General features: G+C 57.4%; 1 protein-coding gene across 3 annotated transcripts; it reads left to right on the top strand.

Annotated features, from left to right (window-relative positions):
* Window positions 1–864: 864 nt before the first annotated feature.
* Window positions 865–27131, top strand: ABHD17A (abhydrolase domain containing 17A, depalmitoylase). Of its 3 annotated transcripts, none has more exons than XM_073323761.2 (5): window positions 865–1203; window positions 4525–5067; window positions 18394–18588; window positions 23840–24019; window positions 25991–27131. In XM_073323761.2, exons 2-5 carry the CDS (start codon window positions 4760–4762, stop codon window positions 26214–26216), a joined length of 909 nt encoding a protein of 302 aa, XP_073179862.1. In that variant the 5' UTR covers window positions 865–1203; window positions 4525–4759; the 3' UTR covers window positions 26217–27131. The 3 variants fall into 3 exon arrangements, with proteins under 3 accessions (XP_073179862.1, XP_073179865.1, XP_073179863.1); XM_073323764.2 differs by lacking the exon at window positions 865–1203 and adding an exon at window positions 1213–2042; XM_073323762.2 differs by lacking the exon at window positions 865–1203 and adding an exon at window positions 1213–2054.
* Window positions 27132–27767: the final 636 nt, after the last annotated feature.

The following is a 27767-nucleotide window of genomic DNA, read 5'->3' as shown; positions in this document are numbered from 1 at the left end:
TTGCAGCCCGGGGAGCAGGCAGCCCCTCCAGAGTGGGGAGGGGGGGGTTGCAGCCCGGGGAGCAGGCAGCCCCTCCAGAGTGGGGAGGGGGGGTTGCAGCCCGGGGAGCAGGCAGCCCCTCCAGAGTGGGGAGGGGGGGGTTGCAGCCCGGGGAGCAGGCAGCCCCTCCAGGCGGGGGAAGGGGGGGTGGTTGCAGCCCGGGGAGCAGGCAGCCCCTCCAGGCGGGGGGGCGGGTGGTTGCAGCCCGGGGAGCAGGCAGCCCCTCCAGGCGGGGGAGGGGGGGTGGTTGCAGCCCGGGGAGCAGGCAGCCCCTCCAGGCGGGGGAGGGGGGGTGGTTGCAGCCCGGGGAGCAGGCAGCCCCTCCAGGCGGGGGAAGGGGGGGTGGTTGCAGCCCGGGGAGGAGGCAGCCCCTCCAGAGTGGGGAGGGGGGGGGTTGCAGCCCGGGGAGCAGGCAGCCCCTCCAGGCGGGGGAAGGGGGGGCTTGCAGCCCGGGGAGCAGGCAGCCCCTCCAGGCGGGGGGGCGGGTGGTTGCAGCCCGGGGAGCAGGCAGCCCCTCCAGGCGGGGGAAGGGGGGGTGGTTGCAGCCCGGGGAGCAGGCAGCCCCTCCAGGCGGGGGAAGGGGGGGTGGTTGCAGCCCGGGGAGCAGGCAGCCCCTCCAGGCGGGGGAAGGGGGGGTGGTTGCAGCCCGGGGAGCAGGCAGCCCCACCAGGCGGGGGAAGGGGGGGTGGTTGCAGCCCGGGGAGCAGGCAGCCCCACCAGGCGGGGGAAGGGGGGGTGGTTGCAGCCCGGGGAGCAGGCAGCCCCCTTCCCTCCATGTCTTTGCACCAGGCTCCTGCTCCTCCTTCCCCGGGGGCCGTGCAGGGAGCAGGACTCAGGAGGAGGCGTCACTTCCAGTGCGGGCTGCGCTGCTGTCACATCCGCCGCCGGCCGCTCGGAGCGAGGGGACGAGGCGCTGGCTGCGCCGGCCAAGGAGCCTGGAGCGCCCGGGAGCCGCGCCGCGCGCCGGGCCCAGCCTGCAGGGCCCCCGGGGGGATGCGGGGGGCCGCGCCCGGCTCCAGTTGCTCAGCGCGCCAGCGGGCCCGGGCCCGGTTCGGAGCGGGGCTCGGAGCGGGCAGCAGCGGCCCGGTTCGGAGCGGGGCCCGGGACCGGCTCTGAGCCCGGATGCTCCCTGCTCCGGAGCTTGCAGCGGATAAGGGAGCAAAGGTGCCCTGCCTAGCAGCCCCCAGCCCGATCCCCTGCAGCCCCCAGCCCGATCCCCTGCAGCCCCCAGCCCGATCCTCTGCAGCCCCCAGCCTGTCCCGGTGCAGCCCCCAGCCCGATCCCCTGCAGCCCCCAGCCCGTCCCGGTGCAGCCCCCAGCCCGTCCCGGTGCAGCCCCCAGCCCGATCCCCTGTAGTCCCCAGCCCGATCCCCTGCAGCCCCCAGCCCGATCCCCTGCAGCCCCCAGCCCGTCCCGGTGCAGCCCCCAGCCCGTCCCGGTGCAGCCCCCAGCCCGTCCCGGTGCAGCCCCCAGCCCGATCCCCTGCAGCCCCCAGCCCGATCCCCTGCAGCCCCCAGCCTGTCCCGGTGCAGCCCCCAGCCCGATCCCCTGCAGCCCCCAGCCCGTCCCGGTGCAGCCCCCAGCCCGATCCCCTGCAGCCCCCAGCCCGATCCTCTGCAGCCCCCAGCCCCTCCCGGTGCAGCCCCCAGCCCGATCCCCTGCAGCCCCCAGCCCGATCCTCTGTAGTCCCCAGCCTGTCCCGGTGCAGCCCCCAGCCCGATCCCCTGCAGCCCCCAGCCCGTCCGGTGCAGCCCCCAGCCCATCTGGGAGCTGATTCAATCCCCCTGTATCGCTTCCCCCAGCTGCAATCACCTTCCCCCGCCCCCCAGTCCCATTAGAAGCTGATTTTCCCTGCGCCCCTTCTTTCCCTCTGCCCCAACTGCAGCCGTCCCCCCGCACCCCCCGCCCCGGCTGCTGGTGTCTTCCTCCCTCGGCTCCTTCAATATCTCCAGCTCCGAACTTGCCCTGCTCAGCGGGGCCCAAGGCGCCTGCAGGATGTGGGGGTGATTATGGGGGTGATTATCCCATTGTTCTAGCGTGCTGGGGCCCTTTCCCAGCATTGACTTCTGCAAGGGCAGGGTTGCAGCCTACTTGTGTAAATCCAAACGCTGCCCCCCCCCCAACCCCCCAGTTAAGTTTGGAGTTAGATCCTTGGAGAGAGGGGCTAGTTTTGGGCTAGTTTTGGTTTCTTTTAAGCAGTCGCAAGCCCCGGCGGTTGGTCCCTTCTTCTGCCCCCCCAAATACTGTCTTCATACCGGGTGCTGGGAATAGAGATAAGTGTGTGTTTGTCGCATGGATACTTACGTGTATTTTGTAGCTCTGTCATGGTGCTGTGTTTGCAGTATAGATAAGTGTGTGTGTGTGGTGCCGATAAGTGTGCGTCTGGGCTGCACGAGTCTTGTGTGGGCCGGGGTGTGACACGAGTCTTGTGTGGGCCGGGGAGTGACTGTGTCTGTAAGAATCGGGGTTGGAAGGGACCTCGGGAGGTCACCTAGTCCCACCCCCTGCTCAAAGCAGGACCCACCCCAACTAAATCATCCCAGCCAGGGCTTTGTCAAGCTGTGGTATCGAAAAAGGTGTGTCTTCAGTGTAGACGGGGGGGGGGTGTGTGTGTGTTTTCTAATCCGCGTGTCTGTAGAGTCGACAGGGGTGGGCGTGAGCCTGTGCTGCAAACGTGTGCGTGTGTTTCTACCCCGCATGTGTCTATAGCGCGCACAGGTGTGTGCCTGTAATATGGGTCATTGGGTGTGTGAGCGTGCCCTCTGGTGTGTCCGTGAAAAGCGAGCAAACATTCGCCTTTGTGTGTGCGTCTCTGTGTGTGCCTGTCATGCAGGCAGCGGGGTCGTGCGGCCGCACGTGTGTCTAATGGCACACGTGTAGGGGGCATCTGCCATGTCTGCGTGGCAGACACCTGTCCAGTGTGGACAGGTGTGTTTCTCTGTGTGGTGTGTCTCTGATGTACCATTAGAGGGGAGCAGCTGTTCTGCTGAGTAGCTGCACAAAGCACAAATATCCCAGCCGGAGGGAAGAATGAAATGGAAGGAAGTGCGCCTCTGATCCTGGGACCTATTCTTTTTTTCGGGGGGGGGCTGAATAGATTATTTTCCATCTCCCTCCTGCCCCCCATCAGCTTGTGTTGGGAGGCAGGGGGAAGTCACAATCCTGCTTTTTCCTACACTGGCCTAAATCCCGAGGACCTCCATTGATTTGAGCACAGCTACTCAGGATTTACACTGGGGTGAGATCAGAATTTGGCCCTTAATGTAAAACAAGCCCCAGATTGGGGGGGGGAGGGAGGGTGTGTGTGTAATCCAGTTATTCTGGGAGTGGGGGGGATCCAGTTATTCGGGATAGAAATATTTCCATATAAGCCTTCTATTTCACAGGCCTCTCTTTCCTTCCACCCTTTCCTCTTCTTTCCCCGCCTGCGGAAGCAGCTGGAGTAGAATTCCTCGGGGTCTAGGCTAGTTTAACATTCCTCAGACGGGAGGCTCTGCCCAAACTTGCAGAAACCGCTTTGGTGTGTGTGTTAAATTCTGTCTCCTGGCTGTGAGCATATGCTGCAGAATTGCTGCCCCGTGCGTGGGGCGTTGTGTAATTTCTGGAGTGGATGTGGTGCTGTGTGACGATGCATAGGATGATAGCACACGCAACATGCTAGCCCCATGTCCGTCGTCTGAGCTCTGCGTGTGGGGGAGGGGGGGCAGGGAATCTGTCAACCGGATTGCAGGATCATGGCCATGGTGGGCATTGTGTCTTGTGTGTGGGGTTTGAGGCGCAGGAGGTGTGTCGCGTGTGTTGGTGATCCGTGTGCGTTGGTCAGAGTGTGGCTTTGGTAGGTGAGTGGTATGAGCTGCATGTGGTTTTCGGTGTGTTGTGCGGCTGTGCTGTGTGGGGGTTTTGGTGGCAGGCGTATGTTGGGTGGGTGAATTATGTGTCAGCAGAGTATGGCATGGGGGTGGTTTTTTTGTGGCTTTTAGTGATGGATGTGTGTTGTGTGGGCATACTGTGTGTGATTTATAGTGAGTGTTGTATGTTGCGTGGGTGGTTTGTGTGTGGTTTTCGATGAGGTGAATGTACTGTGTGGGTGTTCGTTTGTGTGGTTTTTGATGAGAGTATGTGTTGTGTGGGTGTGTATTGTGTGTTGTGTTTTGTGGGATTTGGAGTGAGGATGGTATATTTTGTGTGTGTCTATTGTGTATTTTCCAGCAAGGGGGTTGTATTGTGTAGGTATAAAGTGTGTATTTTCGGTGAGGTGGTGGGTGTTATGTGTTTTTCAAAGAAGAGTGCGTATTGTGTGTGTTTTTCTGGGGAGGGGTGTTTATTGTTTGGTTATGCTGTGTGTGTTTTCCTGGGGCGGGGTGTGTGAATTGTGTGGTTGTGTGCTGAGTAGCTTTCGGAGCGTGGGTTGGGATGCTCTTTTTTGCCAGGTTGCACTACCCGTGGTTTCTCATCAACCCCTTGTCCATCCCCCTTCGGTCCTAGGGCGTTGCCGACCGGTGCGGACGGACAGAGGGTGGCCGACCTTACCTTGACCGGCGCCGGGGTGCGCAGCAGACACCTGGCCCGTTGGTCGTGATGGCCGCCATGGCGAGGGCAGGCTGAGGAGACGGGCGGTGACCAGGCCGGATCTGCTGGTTTTTTAAAAAAATTCCTTTTGATTTTGTTCGTTAAATCGAAAAATAAACTGAACTCCGCGCTCGGTGCTTTCTCCGCCGCCATGAACGGACTGTCGGTGAGTGAGCTGTGCTGTCTCTTCTGCTGCCCGCCCTGCCCCAGCCGGATAGCGGCCAAACTGGCCTTCCTCCCCCCGGAGCCTACTTACGCCATGGTCCCCGAGCCAGAGCCCGTGGGCAGCACCAGCTCTCTGAGAGGAGGCACCGCGGGGCGATGGAAGCTGCATTTGACGGACCGGGCGGATTTCCAGTACGCCCAGCGGGAGCTGGACACCATTGAGGTGTTCCTAACCAAGAGTGGCCGGGGGAACCGGGTCAGCTGCATGTATATCCGGTGTGTGCCTGGCGCTAGGTGAGTGGCAAGCTGCGGACGTGTCTGGGAGCTGAACCCGCTTTGCAGAGCAGGGGGTAGGATTCCCGACTCAGTTGGGCCAAGGGTCTGATCCCCTCCTGCAGGTCCTCTGTCCGTGACACCTTGTAGGGAGCGTGCCATCCTGCGCCAATGCAGCTCCTACATGGTGCCACTTCCTGGCCTGCAGCGACCCGGTGCCAGATCGGGCACCTTCCCAAGCGAGATGCCCAGTCACAGAGATTTGGAGACGCCCGGGCAAATGCTCACTGCGGGTTGGCTGTCAAAACCTGTTTTGCTCATACCTAGAATTGGGGATGGAATCAAACAAAAAGATCAAAGGGGAGGGAGGTAGTAAAGTCACAGTGCTTGGGGCATGGAATCCTGGGTTCCGTTCCCAGCCCTGCCGCTGACCCGGACACCTGGGTTCCGTTCCCAGCCCTGCTGCTGACCCGGACACCTGGGTTCCGTTCTCAGCCTTGCTACTGACCTTGAGCAAGTTGCTTCCCCTGATCTGTGACTCAGTTTCCCCCATCTGTAGAATGAGGGGAATGGCGCTATGCTGGGGGGTGGGTTGTGCCGCTTAATTAGCTGATAGTTGTGAAGTGCTGTGAGATCCACCAATGGATGCTGCTGGTGCAGGGCAGAGGGTTATGGAATAATAATGGCGAGGCTGAATGCAGGCGAATGGGTGAGGTGTGCTGCGCTGGGAGTGTCCAGGCTGCCTGTGGGGGCCCTGCCCCTTTGCCGGAGACATTCACAGCTCGTATGGGGGCCCTGGGGACTGCTCCCAGGCTCCCAAGGATGCGTTGCCAGGTGAGGCCTTGTTGCCCACCTCTGATTGGCCACTATTCCCTCACCTGAGCCTAGGGCCTGGGCTCCAGCTTGCTGGCACCTTGGTTCAGGTGGCAGAGCTGGGGGCAGTGAGGGGTGGGGTGAGTGGTAGCTTTATTTATGGACTGTGGACCAGCGCTGGCTCCTTTCTGTGTCTCTGCCCGCAACTGATCTTCAGCCCCACTCCCCTGCCCCACTCAGTGGGCTGGGCTCATTAGTCTCGTTAGCTGAGTCTGGGGTTTCTAGGCCCTGACTCGCACCTGGAACCCCAGCCGCTCTCCTGAGCTAGGAGTGCCAGTGGAATCACATCCCCTCCCCCGAGACCTCTGTGCCCCTCACACCCCCAACACCCCTCCCCAAGTCTCTGTGTCCCACATGCCATGATTTGTGAGACCCCACACTTGCTCAGGCATCTGCCCTGGTGTGTCTTCCTCCCCATTCTCACCCTGCTGCCAGAGGGCATCGGTCCATGAGCTGCTCAGGTTTCACAGTTCCTCCCAAGAGTGTGTGTCCCCAATCCAGCAGCCACGTCTCCCTCCCTTCCGTGCTGCCCCACTCCTTCCCGCTGCCTTCGGTGTGCGCGGGTTGGGCCTTGATAAACCAAAGCAGGGTCCCTCGCAGGTGCTGCGCTAGAATCACAGCTGTGGCAGGACGGGCATCGAGAAGACCCTCTCTGCTGAGAAGACCCTCTCTGCTACCAGCGGGGAGCATATAAGGAGGCCAATGAGCCCCACAGAATGTCAGTTTCAATTAACCCTTTCCCTTCCCTCTCCAGGCCCACCCTCACCCCACGGACACTACATAGCCTTTCCCTAGCCCTGGCGAAGGGCTGGGGTTGCCTTCTCCTCAGGGCAGGCGTCTGTTCGGTACCTCTCCATCCGCTGGATATGCGGGGGTGGGTCTCAGCCCAGTGGCTGGTTGGTGTCCATGACGGAAGAGCCATGATTGGATCACCTGGCCAACTGTGCCGCAGTTTGGCCAAGGACCGACCAGGCTGTGATCCCAGTGCTAGCCCTTGCAACTCAGTCCGGGCCCATGGCTGGGGTGGGCTGTGGATGTACTGTGCAGAGGGGCCGTTGCTCTCCAGCGCCGCTGACCTCAAAGAATCAATCCTGAAGCACTTGCATGAGAGGAAAGTGATCAGGAACAGCCAGCATGGATTCACCAAGGGAAGGTCATGCCTGACTAATCTAATCGCCTTTTATGATGAGATTACTGGTTCTGTGGATGAAGGGAAAGCAGTGGATGTATTGTTTCTTGACTTTAGCAAAGCTTTTGACACGGTCTCCCACAGTATTCTTGTCAGCAAGTTAAGGAAGTATGGGCTGGATGAATGCACTATAAGGTGGGTAGAAAGCTGGCTAGATTGTCGGGCTCAACGGGTAGTGATCAATGGCTCCATGTCTAGTTGGCAGCCGGTGTCAAGTGGAGTGCCCCAGGGGTCGGTCCTGGGGCGGGTTTTGTTCAATATCTTCATAAATGATCTGGAGGATGGTGTGGATTGCACTCTCAGCAAATTTGTGGATGATACTAAACTAGGAGGAGTGGTAGATACGCTGGAGGGGAGGGATAGGATACAGAAGGACCTAGACAAATTGGAGGATTGGGCCAAAAGAAATCTGATGAGGTTCAATAAGGATAAGTGCAAGGTCCTGCACTTAGGATGGAAGAATCCAATGCACCGCTACAGACTAGGGGCCGAATGGCTAGGCAGCAGTTCTGCGGAAAAGGACCTAGGGGTGACAGTGGACGAGAAGCTGGATATGAGTCAGCAGTGTGCCCTTGTTGCCAAGAAGGCCAATGGCATTTTGGGATGTATAAGTAGGGGTATAGCAAGCAGATTGAGGGACGTGATCGTTCCCCTCTATTCGACATTGGTGAGGCCTCATCTGGAGTACTGTGTCCAGTTTTGGGCCCCACACTACAAGAAGGATGTGGATAAATTGGAGAGAGTCCAGTGAAGGGCAACAAAAATGATTAGGGGTCTAGAACACATGACTTATGAGGAGAGGCTGAGGGAGCTGGGATTGTTTAGTCTGCAGAAGAGAAGAATGAGGGGGGATTTGATAGCTGCTTTCAACTACCTGAAAGGGGGTTCTAAAGAGGATGGCTCTAGACTGTTCACAATGGTAGCAGATGACAGAACGAGGAGTAATGGTCTCAAGTTGCAGTGGGGGAGGTTTAGATTGGATATTAGGAAAAACTTTTTCACTATGAGGGTGGTGAAACACTGGAATGCATTACCTAGGGAGGTGGTAGAATCTCCTTTCTTAGAGGTTTTTAAGGTCAGGCTTGACAAAGCCCTGGCTGGGATGATTTAACTGGGAATTGGTCCTGCTTCGAGCAGGGGGTTGGTCTAGATGACCTTCTGGGGTCCCTTCCAACCCTGATATTCTATGATTCTATGATAGTCCACGGGTGCTTCCCAACCTGTTCTGTCTCGGGGTCCCGCTCCCACTAAGCCAGGATTCCCTTCCCACGTAGCAATGCAGGGTGGGCAGGGGTATTGTGACCCTCAAGATGAGAACTCACGACTCAGGGCAACTGGTGGTTTCCATCTCCAGGTGCCCAGCCTGAGACGGCTGGGGAATGCTGGGCACCCAGGACCCCAGCTGGCGTCATTGAGCTCTGCGGCTGCTCACCACCTCTGAAAAGGACACCCATGGGCTGATGTCCTGGCCCTGCGGAAGCCAGTGGGAGTTTTGCCATCGACTTCAATTGAGCCGGGATATAGATTCATAGAGTTAAAACCAGAAGGGACCATTAGAACATCTTGTCTGACCTCATGTGTATCACAGGCTAGAGAATTGCACCCAGTTACCCAAGTATTGAGCCAAATCACTCGTGTTTGGCTAAAGCAGTGGTTTTCAACCTGGGATCCATGGGACCCTGGGGATCCACAGACTATGGGGGTCTGCACCTCCATTCAAAATATTTTAGGGGCCCGCAACTGAAAAAAAGTTTAAAACCCCTGGGCTAAAGCTAGTCTTGCAGAATTCTAGATTTGGGTCTAGGGTCTAGATTTGAAGACAGCCAGAGGTGAGACTCCCTCCTCCTGATAGCTTGTTCCAGTGGTTGATCACTAGGCTTCCCTAGGTGTTTGAAGTTGTGATAATAGAAGCCAACAGAGTCAGGGGCTGCTTTGGCAAATTTGGGTCTAAAATGTTAGAGATTTTATTTCTAAATAGGAAAAAAACCAAAACAACAAAGACAGAAGAGATTTAAAGTCACAAATATGATATATTTATTTCCTACTTCACCCCTTCTATTTGATCTGCGATCATAGATTCAAGGCCAGTTGGGACCACTTTGGATTATCTACTCTGACCTCCTGCGTAACAGAGGCCAGGGAACTGCCCCAAAATAATTCCTAGAGCAGGTCTTGTAGAAAAAGATCCAATCTTGGTTTGAAAACTCAGTGATGGAAAATCCACCATGACTCTTGGTAAATTGTTCCAATTGTTAATTACGCTCACCGTTAAAAATGTATGCCTTATTTCCAGTTTGAGTTTGTCTAGCTTCAACTTCCATCCATTGGATCGGGTTGGACCTTTCTCTGTAGATTGAAGAGCCCATTATTAAATATTTGTTCCCTGTGAATAACATCTTAACACGTAGAGACCTAGATCTTTGCTCTCAACCCGCCTTGCAGGGCAGAATAATCCCGAGATGGATGGAGGGCGTCTCAAATACTTAACTTACCTTCTACATGCCCGGGCTAGCAACTATTTGTCATGGGCAAGTGAAATATCACTAGTTCCCCATCTGCCCCCCATGATTCTGTGCTTTTTAGGTTCTTATTCCTTGCCCATCACTTGCCTTTCTGATCATCTTGGAGAGCGTTTATTGTGTGTCTTACAAAGTGGCACCCAGAGACACAGTTGTGCCGGGTGCTGTTGATTTTGTGCCGGGGCAGGTACATTTTGCTAGGCTGCTTGGGGCTGATATTGTGCCACTCTTATCCAAGGCTCCATGCTCCCCCCTGTAGGCTGGGGTGGAACTTGTCTGGCCCACTCCTAAACCTCCAAAAAGTGGTGGCGGCTCCCAACACCCGGCAGTGACAGCTGGGGAAGGGCAGACCAGGGAGCAGCACCGAGGCCTCCTCACGTTGTGTGTGCCCTGCCCTAGAGTCTGCTGTTCATCCTGCCTGCGGTTAGGGCTTGCAGGGGCACGGCTGAGTTTGGGAACTGGCAGCTGCTGCGTAAGCTCTCTGCACGGCCGGGGGCTTCGCAGCTGCCTTTGGAATTCTTGGGTCACTGCCTTTGTTCCTGGCAGCTGACATGTGGCGTGATGCCTGTTGCTTGGGCCACCGTGGGCATTGGGTCTCTCAAACTGGGTCGCTCTTTGGATCGGAGACCTCCAGAGGTCAGTGACTCAGCAGGGGGCACTCCCCTCCTTGGAGGCAGTGCTGCCTGATGCTGCGTGGGTGGAAGTGGGTCTTTCTGTCCATGTTAGACCTGGCTCCTGGCTAAGGTAGTGACCTTCTTCTGAAGCGAATCCTCCCTGCAGGGTTTTCCACACTTCCTGTCCTCAACGATTACATAAGCGTGCCAGCGCAGGGTTAAACAGCTGCTGTGTTCCCACTCCAGAGGTGGATGCCTCTTAGTGGTGGGTGAAAAGGTCCCTTATCGGTGTAGAGTTCCTGCTTGTCATGAAACTTAATGAAAGGGCGTTTGCGAAGGGCTTTGACAGCGTTAGCAGCGTGAGACCATGTCTACGCCAGTGTAGCATTGTCGTGCAGATGTTTCCTATAGCGGTGGAAGTTTAACCCACCTCTCCGAGCGGCAGTAGCTAGGTTGGTGGAAAAATTCTTCTTCAAGTAGTGTCCCTGTGGCTGCTCTGCTTAAGGTGCCCCTTGAGCCCTTGGTCGGAGAATTTCCCGCTAGCAGTGTCCGTTTGGGCGGCGCATGCGCCCTATGCCTCCTTATGCCAGACACCGAAGCCATATAGGGTCGAGCGGGCAAACCGCCCTCAGTTCCTTCTCTAGCGCCTTGGCCTGAGACGGAGCCCTGGTGTCCTCTTGGGTCTCTCCTCGGCCCCAAGGGTGTTCTCCGAGGTCCTGGCGGTAGTGGCTGCTGACCCCCGACAAGAGGCAATCCTGGATTATCTGCTGGATTTGAAGAAATTAGAGTTATCAGTTAACCCAGTTAAGGTCCACTTGTCTGCAATATCAGCCTTTCATCCGAATATAGAGGGATTTTCCATATTGGCTCATCCTGTATCTGGGTTTTTTATGGGTTTGGGGAATCTCTACCCCGAAAGTAGAGACCCGACCCCAACCTGGGACCTCAATCTGGTACTCAGTTACTTTATGAAACATTTGAATTTACGGCAACCTGTTCTCTACTCCATTTATCTATGAAGACAGCCTTTTTAGGAGCCATCACAACGCCAGTAGAGTTGGGGAGATTTGCACCTTGATGGCGGAACTCCCCTTTACAAGAATAACGTTTCTTTACACCCATGCCCTAAATTCTTACCTAAGGTTCTCTTGGAGTTCCACCTCAACCAATCTATTCATCTGCCATTGGTTTTCCCAGAGCCATAGACCTATGTAGGGGTTCTGTTTTCATACCCTGGATGTTTGAAGAGCACTGGCCTTCTACTTGGATGGGACCAAGTGATTTCAAAGGTCACCCAGGCTGTTCATCTCCTCCATGGATATAGCCAAGGGATCTACGATTGCTGCTCAGAGATTGTCGAGGTGGATAGCTGGATGTATTGTCACTTGTTATGAGACCGCAAGCGTTCATCTTCCTCAAGGGGTGACAGCACATTCTACCAAGTCACAAGAAACATCCACAGCATTGCTTAAGAACATCTGATGTCTGAGATGTGTAGGGCTACCGTGTGGGCATCAGTACCTACATTTTCAGAGCACTGCGCCGTGATCCAGGCCATCCGATCTGATGTGGCTCAGGGTACAGGAGTACTATTTTCAATTCTGGACTCAGTTCTGAAGCTCCCTCCTGCCTGTGGGGAAATTGCTCAGAAGTCCCCTGAAGTGGAGCACCCACAGGGACATTACTTGAAGAAGAGATGACTCACCTTGTGCAGTGACTACAGTTCTTTGAGATGCGTGTCCCTGTGGTGCTCCCCTGCTCGTTCTGCTTTGCCTCTGCTTCAGACGGTTCTCTGCAGAGATGTTTGGGTGGAGAAGGCACGGAGGACGGTTCGCCGACACACCCCTATATAGTCTCGGGGTCCGGCACGACGAGGCTAAGGGCCATGCGCTGGCTGAACGGGCATTGCTATTGGAAAATCTCCAATCAAGGGTGCGAGACGCACACGCACATCTGAAGTGGAGCACCCCTGTGGACACACATCTTGAGGAACTGCCATTACAGCTCACGGGGAGGAACTTCTTCTTCAGTTGCCCTAGGCTCATCTGTGCTGGGGGTTAGGTTGACTTAACTCCTGCACTCAGGGGTCTGAACTTTTTACACCCCCTTCCCTCAAGTGACATGGCCAGGTCAGTCTAAATTGTAAGTGTACATAGCAGGGCCAGCAGAGAATGCTGGATGATACAATAAGGGTTTTCTCAGCCGGAGTTTGGAAAGCCCATTGCACAAGTCAGGTATATAGGGTATCCAATAAAGTCTACACCCCACTTCCAACCATCATGCAACCTGTTTATACCACGTGTCACAGGAGAAACTACAGCAGAACCTCAGAGTTCCAAACACCTCGGGAATGGAGGTTGTTCGTAACTCTGAAGTGTTCGGAACTGAACCAAACGTTACGATTGTTCTTTCAGAAGTTTACAGCTGAACATTAACTCAGTACAGCGTTGAAACTTTACCCTGCAGAAGAAAAACGCTGCTTCCCTTTATTGTTTTAGTAGTTTACATTTAACACAGTACTGTCCTGTATTTGCCCTTTTTTCTTTCTTTTTTTTTTTTTTTGGTCTTGGCTGCTGCCTGATTGCGTCCTTCCGGTTCCAAATGAGGTGCGTGGCTGACTGGTCTGTTTGTAACTCTGAGGTTCTACTGTATGCTAGAAATGGATTTAGACATTTTAAGGGGACTTATCCCTCCACCTGTAAATCCCAGCCCCTGAGGCCCTGCTCAGCACACAGAAACTACAGTGATTTTAGCTAAAGTAGATTCTGAATCTGGTAACAAACCAAATTAAGCTTTTCCCAGGAGGAGGCCCTCACGAACACGATTTAAGTGTGTCCGCACCACAGGGCTGTTTGATCTAAATTTATTTAGAAACCGATTGACTTAAATCAGCCCAGTTTCTGTGTGTCTAGACTAAAAGCCCTTTGCTACCATGACCAAGATTTTTAAAAGCAGCTCAGCTTCCCATTTAGGCGTTAGGACCTGACTTTAAATGCTGTTTCCCATCCTCCCCCGTTCCCCTCTGAATCTTGGTCCTTGTGTCTAACTACAGCGCAGCTCAGAATGGGCCAGTCACACCCTTCCCCCCCTCACACACACCCCCACATCCCCTCACGCCCCAAAATAACCTCACATAGTTTGTCTGTGCATAAGCATTGTGGCTTTCATGTGCACGATTTTAGGCCCTTCTGAAGCGAGAAATGAGAGCTGTATTTTCACGTAGTATAAAACACCTGCTGAAGCAACATTGCCTAGTGGGTAGAGCACTATATTGGGTCTCAGGAGACCTGGGTGTTTCTGGCTCTGCCACTGACCTGTGGATGACCTTGGGCGAGTCCCTTCCCCTCCCACCTGTCTGCCTCCTCTGTTTAGGCTGCAAGTTTTTGGCACAGGGGCTGTCTCTTACTATGTGTCTGTTCTGTGCCTAGTATGATAGAGTCCTGATCTCAATTGGGGACCCCTAAGGGCTCCTTTAGTACAACTCATCAATAGTGACAGCAGTCAGACCTTAAACTGGAACTGGTGTAGGCCCAAGTTTACCCATCATGGGCATCTGGCCAGCGTAAATTGGGTATAGCAGTGGAATAATTTTGGGTATGGCTGCTCCAGAGGAATGAATAAGCTTTGGGGCAGGTTGGTTAATAATCCCTAGTTTGTACGCAGCACTTTCCCTCAGGAGATGTCAAAGCACTTTACAAAGGAGGTCAGTGTCATTCGTCCCATTTTACAGATGGGTAAACTGAGGCACAGAGAGAGGAAAGTGACTTACCCAAGGACTCCTGTCAGGCGTAGTGGCAAAGCTGGGAGTTGAACCCAAGGCTTGATCCAGAGTGCAGGTGAGGAGGGCAAAGGGCAGCGATAAGTGCAGTGTATTACATGTCTGTCCCCGCACCTTGCATGTGGGGCGATGTGTATCTGCATTGGCGTGGTGGCCTGCAGGGTCTGCAGGGCCGGTGCGGCGAGCTGGAGCCTGCCCCTTGGCACCTGACGTTGGCTCTGGGAAAGTCAAGGGCTCTCCCTGCCGCCCAGCGGAAGATGCTGCCCACAGCTGTCGCTGAGAGGAGCAGACGGCATCGTGGCCGAGGCACCTGGAGCACAGCTGAATTCGGCTGGGCCAGCCTAAGTTGCTGGTGGGGGGCGCGGGGGAGGAACCAACCCAGGTGATAGGGAGTGAGGCCTGAACCAGGGCAGGGGGCATGGGTGAGAGAGCCTGGAATCCAAGGGTCACCCAGACAGACCATACCAAAGGTCACCGAGCCAGATTGTACCAAGGGTCAGCCAGATCACACCAAGGGTTCCCCACCCAGACCATACCCAGCTGGACTGTACCAAGGGCCAGCCAGACCAGCCAGATCACACCAAGGGTCCCCCAGCCAGATCATACCCAGCTGGACTGTACCAAGGGCCAGCCAGACCAGCCAGATCACACCAAGGGTTCCCCACCCAGACTATACCCAGCTGGACTGTACCAAGGGCCAGCCAGACCAGCCAGATCACACCAAGGGTCCCCCAGCCAGATCATACCCAGCTGGACTGTACCAAGGGCCAGCCAGACCAGCCAGATCACACCAAGGGTTCCCCACCCAGACTATACCCAGCTGGACCGTACCAAGGGCCAGCCAGACCAGCCAGATCACACCAAGGGTCCCCCAGCCAGACCATACCCAGCTGGACTGTACCAAGGGCCAGCCAGACTAGCCAGATCACACCAAGGGTCCCCCACCCAGACCATACCCAGCTGGACCGTACCAAGGGACAGCCAGACTAGCCAGATCACACCAAGGGTCCCCCAGCCAGACCAGCCAGATCACACCAAGGGTCCCCCAGCCAGACCATACCAAGGTTCAGCCAGATCACACCAAGGGTCCCCCCAGCTGGACTGTACCAAAGGTCAGCTGTACCATACCACGGGTCAGCCAGACTGTACCAATGGCCAGACAGCTCATACCGAGGGTCAGCCAGAGCAGCTGGCCCATACCAAGACAGCAGCTGGGGGAGCGGGATGGGGACAAGAATTGAAGAGCTGAGCAAAGCAGAAATGGGAGGTTTTCGCGTAGTCCATTTCTGACCGTTAGAAGCCGTGGCCGAGGTCTGGGGTTGGAGGCTGCTCTGGGGGCCGCACTCCCAGCCAGGCCACCTGCTGCCCAGCCCCCTTCCCGTCCCATCCTCCGGCACGGTTGGCGCCGATGGGCAGTTCAGGCTCTCCGTGGCCGGCATGAGGTCACACTGCCGTCTGTCGGAGACACCAGCTCTGGCGGGGGGTCGTCCCGCCTTGCATCCAGGCTCACATGCCCCGGATTTTGGGATGTGTCTGCTGGGACCCTGGTGCCGTACGTCTGTCCTGTGGGGCTGTCCTCCTGCAGGCAGCGCTGGGACCTGGCGACCGAGCAGGCCGGGCGAGGGGGACTGGGGTTGGCAAAGAGGAACTGACTGCCCATGAGTGGGATTTCTGCCTCCAAACGTGCCAGCCGAACCAGGAGTGCCATGAAGAGCTGATCTAAGCACAGACCTGCCCCCGCTGTTCTTTGCAGGCGCCTGGATTTAGCACATGATGAGGACAGGCTGGGATTGCAGGGGATTTCTTTGCCTCTAAGCTGACGAAGTGTGTTAGCACCTGGTCTGGCTGCAGATGCCGCCAGCCAAGCCTCTCTGCCTTGTCAATTTTGGCGGCCTCATATACGCCGGCCCCGTCTGGCTGAAGGCGCGTGTGCCAGCTGCTCGGTCTCTGATCTCTCTGGCGGCTGGGATCCAAGGAGCATGTGGCTCCCTGCCCCTCCCTTCCCCCTGGGCTGCGGACTGCTCAGAAGCTGGTTTTCCCTGGTGCACTTTGAAGATCTGCTCTCCCCTCAGAGTAAGGCCGAGTCACATCCCCTGGCCTCGCTCTGAGCAGCATTCACACTTTGATGCTCACAACACGCCGAAGAGGGAGGAGTGCCCCCCATCTTACGAAGGCCCCCACACCCCGCAGCACAGCATGCCTGAGCACGTAACTGAGGTTAGCTCTGCCCCAGGGGAAAGAGAGACAAGATGGGCACAGTAATGCTTCTTACTGGACCAGCTTCGTTGGTGAGAGAGGCAAGCTTTCCAGCCACACAGAGCTTTTCTTCAGGTCTGGGAAAGGTCCTCCCAGCAAAATGCAAGGTGGAACAGTTTGTTTAGCATGAGTAGCAGCATATATTGTAAGTAAGGGGCCATTCAAGGCAGAGTTGTCCATTAACACCTCCACAGTCATAGGACAAAAAGAGGGGGTCAGTGGTTACGGATTGTTGTAACAGCCATAAAGCAGGTGTCTCCGTGCAGTTTGTGATTTTTAGTGTCTAGCAAAGTTATGAATTTAAGCTCCCAGGCTCGTCTTTTGAAAGCGTTGTGCAGGTTTCCTTTGAGGACGAGGACTGACAAGTCAGGTGTGGAGTGATCGCTTTGTGAAAAGTGTCCACCCACAGGGTGATAGGGTGTGTTTGGCTTTTATCATTTCCCTGTGTAAGTTCATTCGAGAGCGTAGTGATTGTCTGGTTTCACCCACACAGCTGTTATTGTGGCATTTAATGTGCTGGATGAGGCCCACCACGGGCTGTGATAGGCACGTGGAGGACCCATGGATCTGGAAAGGTGTGTTGGGATGGGGGTGTTGATTGTTGTAGCGGTGGAGATGTGTATGCAGGTTTTGAATCTGTTGTTCTGGCAGGGTCTGGGGCCGCTTTGCGCTGGTGTGGCCTGGTCTGTGGAGAGTTTGCTTCTGATGAGCTTGGAGAGGTTGAGGGTTGAAGGCCAGAAATGGGGGTTCAGGAATGATTTCTTTCGGGATGGGCTCCCCATTGAGTATGGGTTGTAGTTGTTAGATGATACCCCGCATGGATTCCGGTATGAGGAGGTGGGTGACAACTAGGGGTGTGCTGTTGGAGGGGGTTTTATTTCTGTCCTGAAGCAGGTTCTCGTGGGGTTTTGGGTGGCCCGTTCCATGACGCAATCTACTTCTCTGGTGGCATGTCCTAGTTTGGTGAAGGCGGGTTTAAATGTGTTAAGGTGTGTATCCCGGACCTTCCCCTCGGAGCACATTCTGTGGTGCCTGAGTGCCAGGCTGTAGAGAACGGATTTCTTGGCGTGTTTGGGGCGGTTATTGGATCTGTGAAGGTGGGTGGGGAGATCCTGGGGTTTCTTGTATATGGTTGTCTTGTAGGGTTCCATTGTGGAAGCGGATCATAGTGTCCAGGAAGTTGACGCTAACGTGGGAGGGTTCCAGTAAAAGCTGGTCCCTCCTCCCGCATCTTGTCTCGCTGGTCTCCTGGGACCCACGCGGCTACAGCTACACTGCAAACAACCGGTGGGAAGAGTCACCCACTCCCCTCCCTCTAATGTGGTGTTTCTTAGCCCACACCATGGTGCCAGGCCGGTGTGAACTCAGAGGGGAGAGTGTCAGGCTCATCACCACTGCCCGCAGGTCTTCAGAGCCCACACCAGGCATGCCCCAGAGGCCGGCCTGTGGGGCAGTAACAACGATTCCTGCTGCTGTTGCTTCTGCTGCCGGCGGGCGGCAGAGCGGGGAAGGGGGGGCAGCGGCTGCTTGAGAGACTTCGCTGTTCACTTCAGTGGAAGGTCGTTGCTCTCTGTGGGCGCTTGGTGGGCCCAGCCCCCTGCCCTCACTGGGTCTGCGCCGTCTGAGGCGTGCAGCCTCCGGCCTCTTGCCCCTCCCAACTAGGAGCACGCGGGCCGGGGGGGCGGGGGGGCTAGAAGAACGTCAGTTAGACTGAGCTGGGGGGTGCTCAAGTTGGGGAGGGGGCTGGTGCTGGGGAGGGGTTGGGTTCCGTTCTGCTGGAGTTACCTTTCCATCTCCCGTCTCCTCCCATCCTGTTCTCCTCTGGAATGACATTGGCACCGGCCCTCCCCTGTACCTCCCCCTCCTTTGCCCCCCCCCAGGCTTCTCCGTGCCCCCTGATCTCCCCTGCATCCTCTTCCCTCCCAAATTCCCCTCCCCCATTCCCCCTCCTGTGGCTCCCCCAGCCCTTGGCTAGCGAGGCGCTCCCAGCGGCTCCCCAGTCCTGTGCTGGGTCCCTGTGGGGGCAGGACAGTTGGCAGGAGGCTGCAGTGCTCAGCAATGGCCCAGGGCCTCCGGCTGCCCCTCTCTGTGCATTAACCCGTAGCTCTGCCCCGGCAGGTTCACGGTGCTCTTCTCCCATGGCAACGCTGTGGACCTGGGCCAGATGAGCAGCTTCTACATCGGCCTGGGCACCCGCATCAATTGCAACATCTTCTCCTACGACTACTCGGGCTACGGCATGAGCACGGGGAAGCCCTCGGAGAAGAATCTCTACGCTGACATCGATGCGGCCTGGCAGGCCCTGAGAACGAGGTGAGCTCTGCCTGGGGCCGGCTAGCCTCCCCAATGGCCTCACAGGCCCAAGGCTGCTTGGGATGGGGAGTAAAGGGAAGTGGGTACAGGAAGATCTGGCCTTCCCGGAGTCCTGCTCAGGCAGTCAGTGCCTGGGGACCCCAGGCCTGGCATAGAGGGGCTACAGGCTGCGATTGAGGGGCATCACAGAGCTGTGGATAGGAAGGACCCCCACAGCCGAGATAGCAGGGGGCTGCAGGTCAGGACTGGAGGGCATCGGCAGAGTTGGGGGGGATCCCAGGGCTGGCATAGCCTGGGAGCTGTGGGTCAGGTTTGAGGGGCATGAGTGGAGCTCAGGGCCAGAAGAGCATGGGAGGGGGAGGGCTGCAGGTTAAGGTTGAGAGAGGCACCATGGCCCAGTGGATAGGCCTTTGGAGATCTGAGTCCCACTCTGTGACTTTGGGCATGTCTCCCCTCCATGCCTCAGTTTCCCCATATGTAGAACAGGGAGAATGATACTGACTTGCCTCATAGAAGATGTGATGAGGGGTTTTGCTTATTGTGTGTCAAGTTGTTTGAGAGCCTCATGTGCTAGAGCAGGGCCAAGGGTTATTTATGATCTGGATGACTGTCACCTGGTGGGACAGATTGCTCCTTCGGGACAGCTGTAGGGTGAGATTTCTGGGGCTTATCGGAGGGCAGCTTTCCTTGCGGTTGCAGAGCCCCTCTGCAGGGAGCCAGGGAGCACAGACGTGGCACAGAAATAATGGGGGCGATAGGAGGGAACCCACCACACCTTTGTGAACCTGGAAGAAGGTTCAGGTTTTAAAGCCTGAGAGTTGGGCTAAAAGTGGGGGAGTATTTTGGGGCAGATGGGCAGATTTCTCAGCTATCTACAGAGGAGAGACAGCCTTGTGGCTTAAACCTCAGAGAGCTAGGACTCCTGGGTTCTCTTTCTGTCTCTGCCACCGACTCAATGGATCATGTCACTTCCACCTTTCAGTGCCTCAGTTTCCCCATCTGTTCAACAGGGAGGACCCAGGCTTGGGTGGATAGATGTGCATAGGGAGCCATGTTCCAGGTGAAGGGAGGCGCCCAGGGACTCCTGACTCCCAACTCTGGAGCGCTCCACTGGGATGAACCGTCCGGTGTTGCTGGGAGATCTCATGTTTCTGTGGAGTCCCACCAGGCTCCATCCTCTCGCCCTGCGACATGAAGCTGTTGGGGGATCTGGCAAGGCAATGCTGGCTGCAGCACGTGGCCGCCACCCGGCTCTGTCCCTCCACCAACAAGGAGCCCCGTCCCCCAGTTCTCTCGTCAGCCTAGATCCACACCAGCGTGAAGGCAAGTGGCTGAGGCTGAGGCCAGACAATACAGGGTGAGGAGAGCTCTCCTAATCCCAGCATCCCCCGACCCAGGCCACGGCGGGAGACCACTGGTAGCACGTGTGTGACTCTCCCTCTCCGGGCCCGAGCCACAGATACTGCAAGGAGAGCCGGGGAAATATTTCCACTGAAACTTTTTCCAGCGAAAGAGGCAGATTCAGATTGACCAAAACGTTTTGCGAATTCACCGTAATTTCTGCAAATGGTTTGTAGCAAAAAGGTCAGAATCAAAACGTCAAAATCAGTGGCGCCCTGAGGAGGCCCAGCTGGCTCAGAACACAGCAATTTGGTGGCTCAGCATTTTAGGTGGCTGGGAACCCGTCACCCACAGTGAGAAGCAGGCAGCCCAGCTCGAGGTCACCACAGAGAGTGCCGGGGGGGCGGGGAGGGCCAGGAAAGCCCTGTGGCCTGCACTGTGGAAAACAGGAAACCTCACCGGGCGAGACAGCCACTCGGAAGGGGCTCGCAGGGGAGGCCGCTGGTGGGGTGGGGGCAGGGCTGAGCTAATGCACGGGACGGTGCGTGTGGGCAGGCTCCAGGGGAACCGTAGGGACGGAGCCTTCCCCTTGGGGTGGCCAGTGTGACCATGGTCCAGGGCTGGGTGCTGCCAGCATGCAGGGGGCTGGTGGGTCCCAGCTCAGCTCCCAGGGGACACGGCCAGTGGAGATGGTTGCTTTCACTGGCCACCACCTCAGTAGCCTCAGCGACGAGGCCAAGGGCTGCCCGGGCCCCAGAGGCTGAACCCCTCCTTTTTGGGCAGGTGGTGGTTAGGGATGGGGGACAGGTGGCAGAAGGAAGCATCCTGGAGAACCAACCATGATGCATGAGCCCCGCTGACTCAGCGCGAAGGGACGGGCCCGGATGCTTTCTCCTGCCACGCGTCGATCGGTGCCAAGGGGGCCTTTGTGGATTGGATGCCGGGGGCTGGCGGGTGCGTGGCTGGGAGTCTCAGAGGCTGTCCTGGAAGTGCCCAGCAAGGGGCTGTGGGGAGGTTTGTGCCCTTTTTGATATGGTAGGAAGAGGGTCTGGAAGGTTTGGTTTGTTCCACCTAGTTTTGTGTCTGGCGGGGGCGGCAGGTCTGGTTTAGCTGGAGCACTTCTTGGGTGACACTGGGATGTGCAGCAGGAGCTTTGAACTGGATGACAGGATCACTGAATCTTCTTTCCAGGGAGTGTTTCTCCTACAGGGAATAAGGCAATAAGGGAAGTGGTGTGAACAGCCTGAGTAGAAATCCCTTGACCAGGACTCCCCTGGGGGGCATGGTCTGCCCGTGTCTAACCCTGTCGACTCTGCTGTTGCTCAGCGTCTAACCGGGGCCAGGACGCCTGAGTTCCCAATGTGACAAACCACACCAGGAAACAAATAAAGCTTCAGGCCTTTTCTGCATGTCATTAGAGAGCACCACATTCCCCTCCCCCCACGCAGGTTCCCTTTATTACTAGTTGTATTAGAGCCAAGCTAAACCTGGGCCCATTGTCCCAGGTGCTGCGCAGACACAGAGTGAGACAGTCCCAGTCCCAGAGCACAGCCTAGCTAGACAACAGAGACAAAGGGCAGGCAGGGAAACTGAGGCACAGGATAGGGACTTGCCCAAGGCCATTCAGTGGCAGCACTAGGAACAGAACCCAGCTCTTCTGAGTCCCACTCTGCTGCGCTACCCACTCGGCTGCACTCCCGCTACTGAGCAGGGAGGCGGGTTCCTCCTGTGGTCTTCGGAGGAGGCCACTTGTCCCTCCTCTGACTGCCTAGTGCCTGTTCGGAGAGCCGCCGGCCCTGTCATCCGGGCAGTCACAGGCAGGGGCCGGCGTCTCTGCAGAGGGGGAAGCAGGAGGGAGAGGCCGGAGGCCGCGATTTATGTGGTGGTGCTAGACAGTCCCAGCCCACCCAGCTGCTTCGCTCTGGGGTGACTCATCGCCCGGTGCTGTGGGGAGCCTTCCGGTTTGGGTGACGTGGGCTGGGCTCTGTTAAAAGAGAGAAGCCACAGGGTGGGGCTGAGCACTCAGCAAAAGAATCCGCCTTCCCTCTCCAGGTTCAAGCTGAGCCCAAGGCAGAAATGACTAGTCTAGACAAGGCTCCCAGCCCTGAGTCCCCACTGGAGAGGGAAGGCTCATTGGCCAGTCCCTCAGTACCAGTATCCCTCTCCAGAGCAGGTGTATGTCTTCACTGGCACCGAGAAAACTGACTGGCAATTCAGTTGTATTTCACCCAGAGGGAAGGATCCAAACCGGGGGAAAGACCAAGCCCCCGCGGGGCTGACTGGGCCTTAGTAATTCAACCGGAGAGGTGTGTCCTTCCAGAGCTGGGGATGTGGGGGGAGGTAGTTTGCCCGGTTGTTGCCCAGGCTGTGGGTAAACAGAAGCCTCTATCCCCACGACTGCCAACGCGGCATGCGGCATCTTCCCCCAGCACCGAACGCCTTGGGGAAATGTACACTGGAGCCGCTGACGTTGCTAATTGCTCAGCGTCTGCCTGGGTCCTGCGCGCGGCCCTGCCTCCGCCCGCGGCGCTGTGCAGAAGTAGGTCACAGCCAGGTGGATAAGCGATCCTCGCCCTACAGGGCTCGTGATCCAGAGAATCCCTGTGGCCTGGAGCAGGCCAGGGGGATGGCGTGTAGCTGCGGCCGTCTGCTGGGGAGGCTGTGCTGGGCCCGGGCCTGCTCGATGCCTTACTTAAATTGATCCTGGGTGGGTGACAATGAGACATGGAGCCCCCCAGACCCGACGGCTGCTCCCAGCCGTCAGTGGCCCCTGCACCCCACAGTCCCTCTGCTGGCTCCTGGCTGGGCCGCCCTCCTGCCCAGGGCCCTCCCTGCCTTGCTTCTGCCTCTGCTTCTGCTCCCAGCACTTCCCTCCACCACCACCCCCTGCCCTCAGCAGCTCCCCGGGCCCGGGCCCCCCGCTGGAGCAGCCGTCCCCTCCTCTGCCTCCCCCAGGTTTCCCTGCCCTACATCAGCCCCACAGGCCTGCACGGGACTCAGTCATGTTCCCTGTGGGGAACGGATCAGGACCCAGGGCAGCCCAGCCCTGAGGATCTTAGCGTGCCCAGGACCAAGGGGGGGGGGCACCTCAGGCTGGTCCGATTGAATCTGGGCTGGGGGGCAGCCAGCCACCTGTGGAAGGGGCGAGACCCGAAACCCAGAGGGGATAAGCCAGTCACCATGGCAACCTCTGCAGTGCATGTAGGTTGGCCCGGGGATGGGTGTTTGTTTCAGCTGATAGCGTTGGGGGGAGAGGCTAGGAGAAGGGGGGCCCTGCCCTTCGTGCACTGAGCTCCGTGGCAGCGGCCAGGAGGAGTAGGATCAGGCCCAAGGGCGGGGGGCCCCACGTCCCCCGTCCCCCCCCCAGGAGGTAAATCAGTGCCACAAGCCCGAGTCGGTGTTTTCGCTGCTGTGCAGGGTTCAGCTCCCTGCTGCGGCTCTCGGGGGGAAGCCCAGAGCCCCCCTGCAACGGCTCCTTGGGAAGGATGGGAACAGGCTGCTGCGTGGCTGGGACTCAGCAGTCCGGGGTGCATGGCCCAGCTCTGCCTGTGTGAGCGTGGGTGGGTCACTCGGTCTCTGTGGTTGGGGGTGGTTAACCTGCCTTTTGCCCAGGTGGCCTGCAGGGAGACAGCCGGCTTGGGCTGCCCTTTGCATTGCCCTGTACTGGGGTCCCCAATGGGCTGGGGGGAATCCCACCACCTAGTGTCCTCTGCCCAGGGACCCTCACTCTCAGAGAGTCATAGGAGCCAGGCCTGTCGGACCTTCCAGCCCATCTCCTGGCCTGGGCGGGACAGTTCCTTGTTCGCCATCAACCTGTTGTGTTGGGATTTCCCTTTGGGGCTGCAGGGAGATGTCTCCCCCAGCTGGACAGCACCTGGGAATTAACCCCCCAGATTCCCTTCCTGCCCAGGTATGGGATCAGCCCGGAGAACATCATCCTGTACGGGCAGAGCATCGGCACGGTGCCCACCGTGGACCTGGCCTCCCGCTACGAGTGTGCCGCCGTGGTGCTGCACTCGCCCCTCACCTCGGGCATGAGAGTCGCCTTCCCCGACACTAAGAAGACGTACTGCTTTGACGCCTTCCCCAAGTGAGTGTTTCCCCCACACTGACCCCCCCCCCCCAGCTGGGGAGATTGCTCAGCTCAGGCTGCCAGGGGACGATGGCCCAGTGTCCACATGGACTCCAACTGCAACTCGCCCTTGCAGGGGTGGGGGGCAGCACATGAGATGGTGGGTAAAAGGTGAGCCTTGGGGCTGTTTTCTGTGCGGATGCCTTGGAAGGACATCTGATTATCCCCTGGGGAGGCGCCCGTCTCCGCCGGGGTGCATGGATGTCCATTGGTGCCAGATGGCAGGATGCAGACAAACTGTTAAAGTGCCTGGGTCTGAAAATTGGGGCCCCTCTGGCTGCCAGCTGCCCTTCTGGAAATCCAGCCACCCCTGTAAGGGGACGGGGAGGCACCAGTTTAATCCCACCCTCCCACATTCTCGTGCTGCCGCCTCGCCTGCTGGGCCCCAAAGCCAGCCTGGGGACCAAAGGCAGATTCTCCTCCAGAAGTGGCCACGCATCCCCCAAAACAGCGAGATTACAGGGTGCCTGCATGGTGCTGCTTTGTACCCACAGCACCCCGCTTGCATTGGAACCTCAGCCTGGGGCCTTCGAAGTGCCTTGCAGACGTTAGTTGCCCAAATGGGCATGGGAGGCTTTTCCTGTTTGCGCAGCATCAGCAGAATGGGTTGTTAAGTTCCCGTCGGCGTCCCTGTGTAATCACAGTGACAGCCGTAGCTCTGGTTTGCCCTGCAGACCTCTACGTCTACACTGCAGTAAAACACCCGGAGCTGGTCTTGGTCCACTGATTCGGGCTGTGGGTCTATAAAATTGCAGAATAGATGTTTGGGCTGGAGTCTGAGCTCTGAGACCCCTTCAGCCTGAGCCAGAATATTTCCTGCAATTTGATGGCCCTGCGAGCCCGAGTCAGCTGACCCGGGCCAGCCACAGGTGTTCTGTAGCCGTGTACACATGCTGTCAGTTACAGGCAGCATTGATCACAGAATCATAGAAATGTCTGGCTGGAAGGGACCCGGGGAGGTTGTCTAGTCCAGCCCCCAGCGCTGAGCCAGGACTAAGTAAACCTAGACAGGTTTTTGTCCAACCTGTTCTTAAAACCCTCCAGGAACAGGGATGTACCGAAAGGAAAATCCCCAGGGAACTGTGCCAAGAGATATGGTGGATCCTCCATCACTTGGAATCTCTGACTGGCGATCAGTCGGCTCTTTCTAAAGGATGCGCTCAGGCTCCCTGAGTTCTGAGCTCATTGCAAGAAGCACTGGGGGAAATCCTCTGGCCCAGGGCCAGATGCGTGCAGGAGGTCGGAGCAGATGACCACACCGGTCTCTTCTGGCCTTGAAATCTAGGAGTTGACAGGGCTGGCTGGAAGAAGCCCCCTGTTTTTACTTGTGGTCGGAGCACGGCGGAGCCAGAGTCCCTGGGGTCCCTGGGGTCTGTCTTCGCAGCAGAAGAGGTGCGTTCTGAACTCAGGTTAGCGAACCAGGTGAAAACCCTAGTGAGGGCTTTGGACTGGGCTGAGCAGATGCAGATGGAGCCTGGACTGGATCTTGAGCTGCCATCTGAGCTGCCATGTGGTATTTCAACCCGAGTTCAGAACACGCCTCTTTGGGTCTGAGGGCCAATCCATGTGGAGGCCCTGCCCCCGATCTTGTGGCACCCCTAGCAAGCCCATTATTGTGGGCAAACACTGGTCTATGGGGTGTTAGACAAAGGACACACAGCCCCTGTCGTGAGGGGTTTGCAGTCTAGCTAGGGGAGGGTGGGGGTTTGCTGCAAGTCCTTACCATAATTCCTCAGGCCCTCCACCCCCAACAGATTGTGCACGGGGCTGTGAGCTAGTTGGTTGCTTCCCCTCCTCCACCCCAGAGGCAGCTGCATTTCAGTGGTGGGGCCTGGGCTGCAGCGTGTTCTGGGGCGCCCCTCGTGGCTGGAGGTGCTCGATGCAGGGCAGGGTTTGCTCAGGGGTTGTTTGCTTCTCTCCTCCCGGCAGCATCGAGAAGGTGTCCAAGATCACTTCGCCCGTCCTCATCATCCATGGCACCGAAGATGAGGTCATCGACTTCTCTCACGGCCTGGCGCTGTATGAGCGCTGCCCCAAGGCCGTGGAGCCCCTGTGGGTGGAGGGGGCAGGCCACAATGACATTGAACTGTACAGCCAGTACCTCGAGCGCCTGCGGAAGTTCATCTCCCAGGAGCTGACCAGCCAACGCAACTGAGCCCCAGCTGCCACCCCTGACTCTGACCCAGAGGCAGGATCGGGCCGCGCTGCCCCCTGGAGGTGTAACAACTTGGGCAGCCTCAGCTCCAGCCCACACGGAGGCTGGCGAGCTGGCGGGACGTGGCCAGTCCTCAAGTCATTGGTGTTTCCAGGCACTGTGCTCCCGGCTCGGCCCACCCTCCGCCTCCCCGCCAGACACTACAGACGGGACATGCAGGATGGCTCCCATTTCAGCCTGGGCAGCCCCAGCCCATGCGGTGGGGAAAAGACCGGCTCCAGCTTCCCGACTCCTGCTCCAAGTGCTGAGGCCACTTTCGATCCATCTCTGGAGCTTGCTGTGGGTTCTGTCCCCCCATCCCCACTGCAGACAGCTCTCTTAGTTCCTTTCCCATCATGCAGCTGTTCTGCCATGAGCAATGAGATGTTTTGGAGTCCTGGCCCTGCCGCAGGTTTGAGGGGGTTAATTATCCCTGAAGAGCCCCATGCCTTTTCCTATCTGGGATCTGATCACTGCATGAGACACCCCCCACCCCTCCTTCTGCCTTACCCAGATCAGTAGCATCAGAATGGAGGAGCAGGGCTCTCTGGCCCTGAGCAAAGCTTCCCTTGGATCGAACACCAGTGAGGACCAGGAGGGCAGGGATGGAGGAGACCGAGTGGCATTTGAGCTCCTTGCTGGGAAGGAACGGCCCCGACGTGCAACCACTGCTCTCTGAAAAGGGTCGGGCAAAGATGGTTAAGAGACATGCGCTGTCCCCGATCTTCGGCATCCGTCCTGTTTTCTCTTTCCGCAAGACTCCCCTGTATTTGGGGCACCCCCTTTCTTTACTCCAAATATCTAGAGACAGATCCCTCGAGTCACGCTGGAAGGAGGGAATCGAAGAATAAAGATTTAAGATGTAAAATTTTACAACACTTCTCACCAGGTGCCCATCTGGGGCTTTTTTACACCTCTGGGCGTCCCAGATCGGGTGGTTCTAGAGTCCAGCACAAGGGACAATTTATGACACTTTACACAGTGTGATGTGTCATGCCAGCAGCCTGATTTCCCCCTTCCGCCCAAGTAGCACACAGCTGCAGGCCCGTGAGCCCAGCATGAGTTCACCAGCAAGGGCAGCCACCCTGTGCCCCCTCCCCCCCACTATCATGCCCCCCCGTCTAAGGTGGATGAAAACCACTGGGGAACCCTTCTCTTTGCCAGCTCCATTCTGGGATGTGCTGCTAGGGCAAGGGGGCACAGGAGATTTATGCCACTTCCATTGCCCTCTGGATTCTGGGGACTGAACCTGCCCCCGGGCTAAGTCAGAGCAGCCCCGGGCTGCTTGAAGTCTCTGGCTTTCTGTGCTCCTATTTCTGGCTCCCCTCCCCACAGTATCCGAGCCCCTCATGATTGCTAATGTATTTATCTTAACCTCCCTGGGAGGCAGGGCAGGGCTCATATCCCCATTTCACAGAGGGGAAACTGAGGCACCAAGCGACTGGGTCAGGCTGATTTTAGTGGGAGTTAGGCAAAGGTCCCCCAGTGAGTGTGTAGCCAAGCAGGGAAATG

Source organism: Lepidochelys kempii, chromosome 25 (assembly GCF_965140285.1).
Source record: "Lepidochelys kempii isolate rLepKem1 chromosome 25, rLepKem1.hap1, whole genome shotgun sequence".
Taxonomy (NCBI): Eukaryota; Metazoa; Chordata; order Testudines; family Cheloniidae; genus Lepidochelys; species Lepidochelys kempii.
This window is presented reverse-complemented; position numbering and strand designations above follow the sequence as displayed.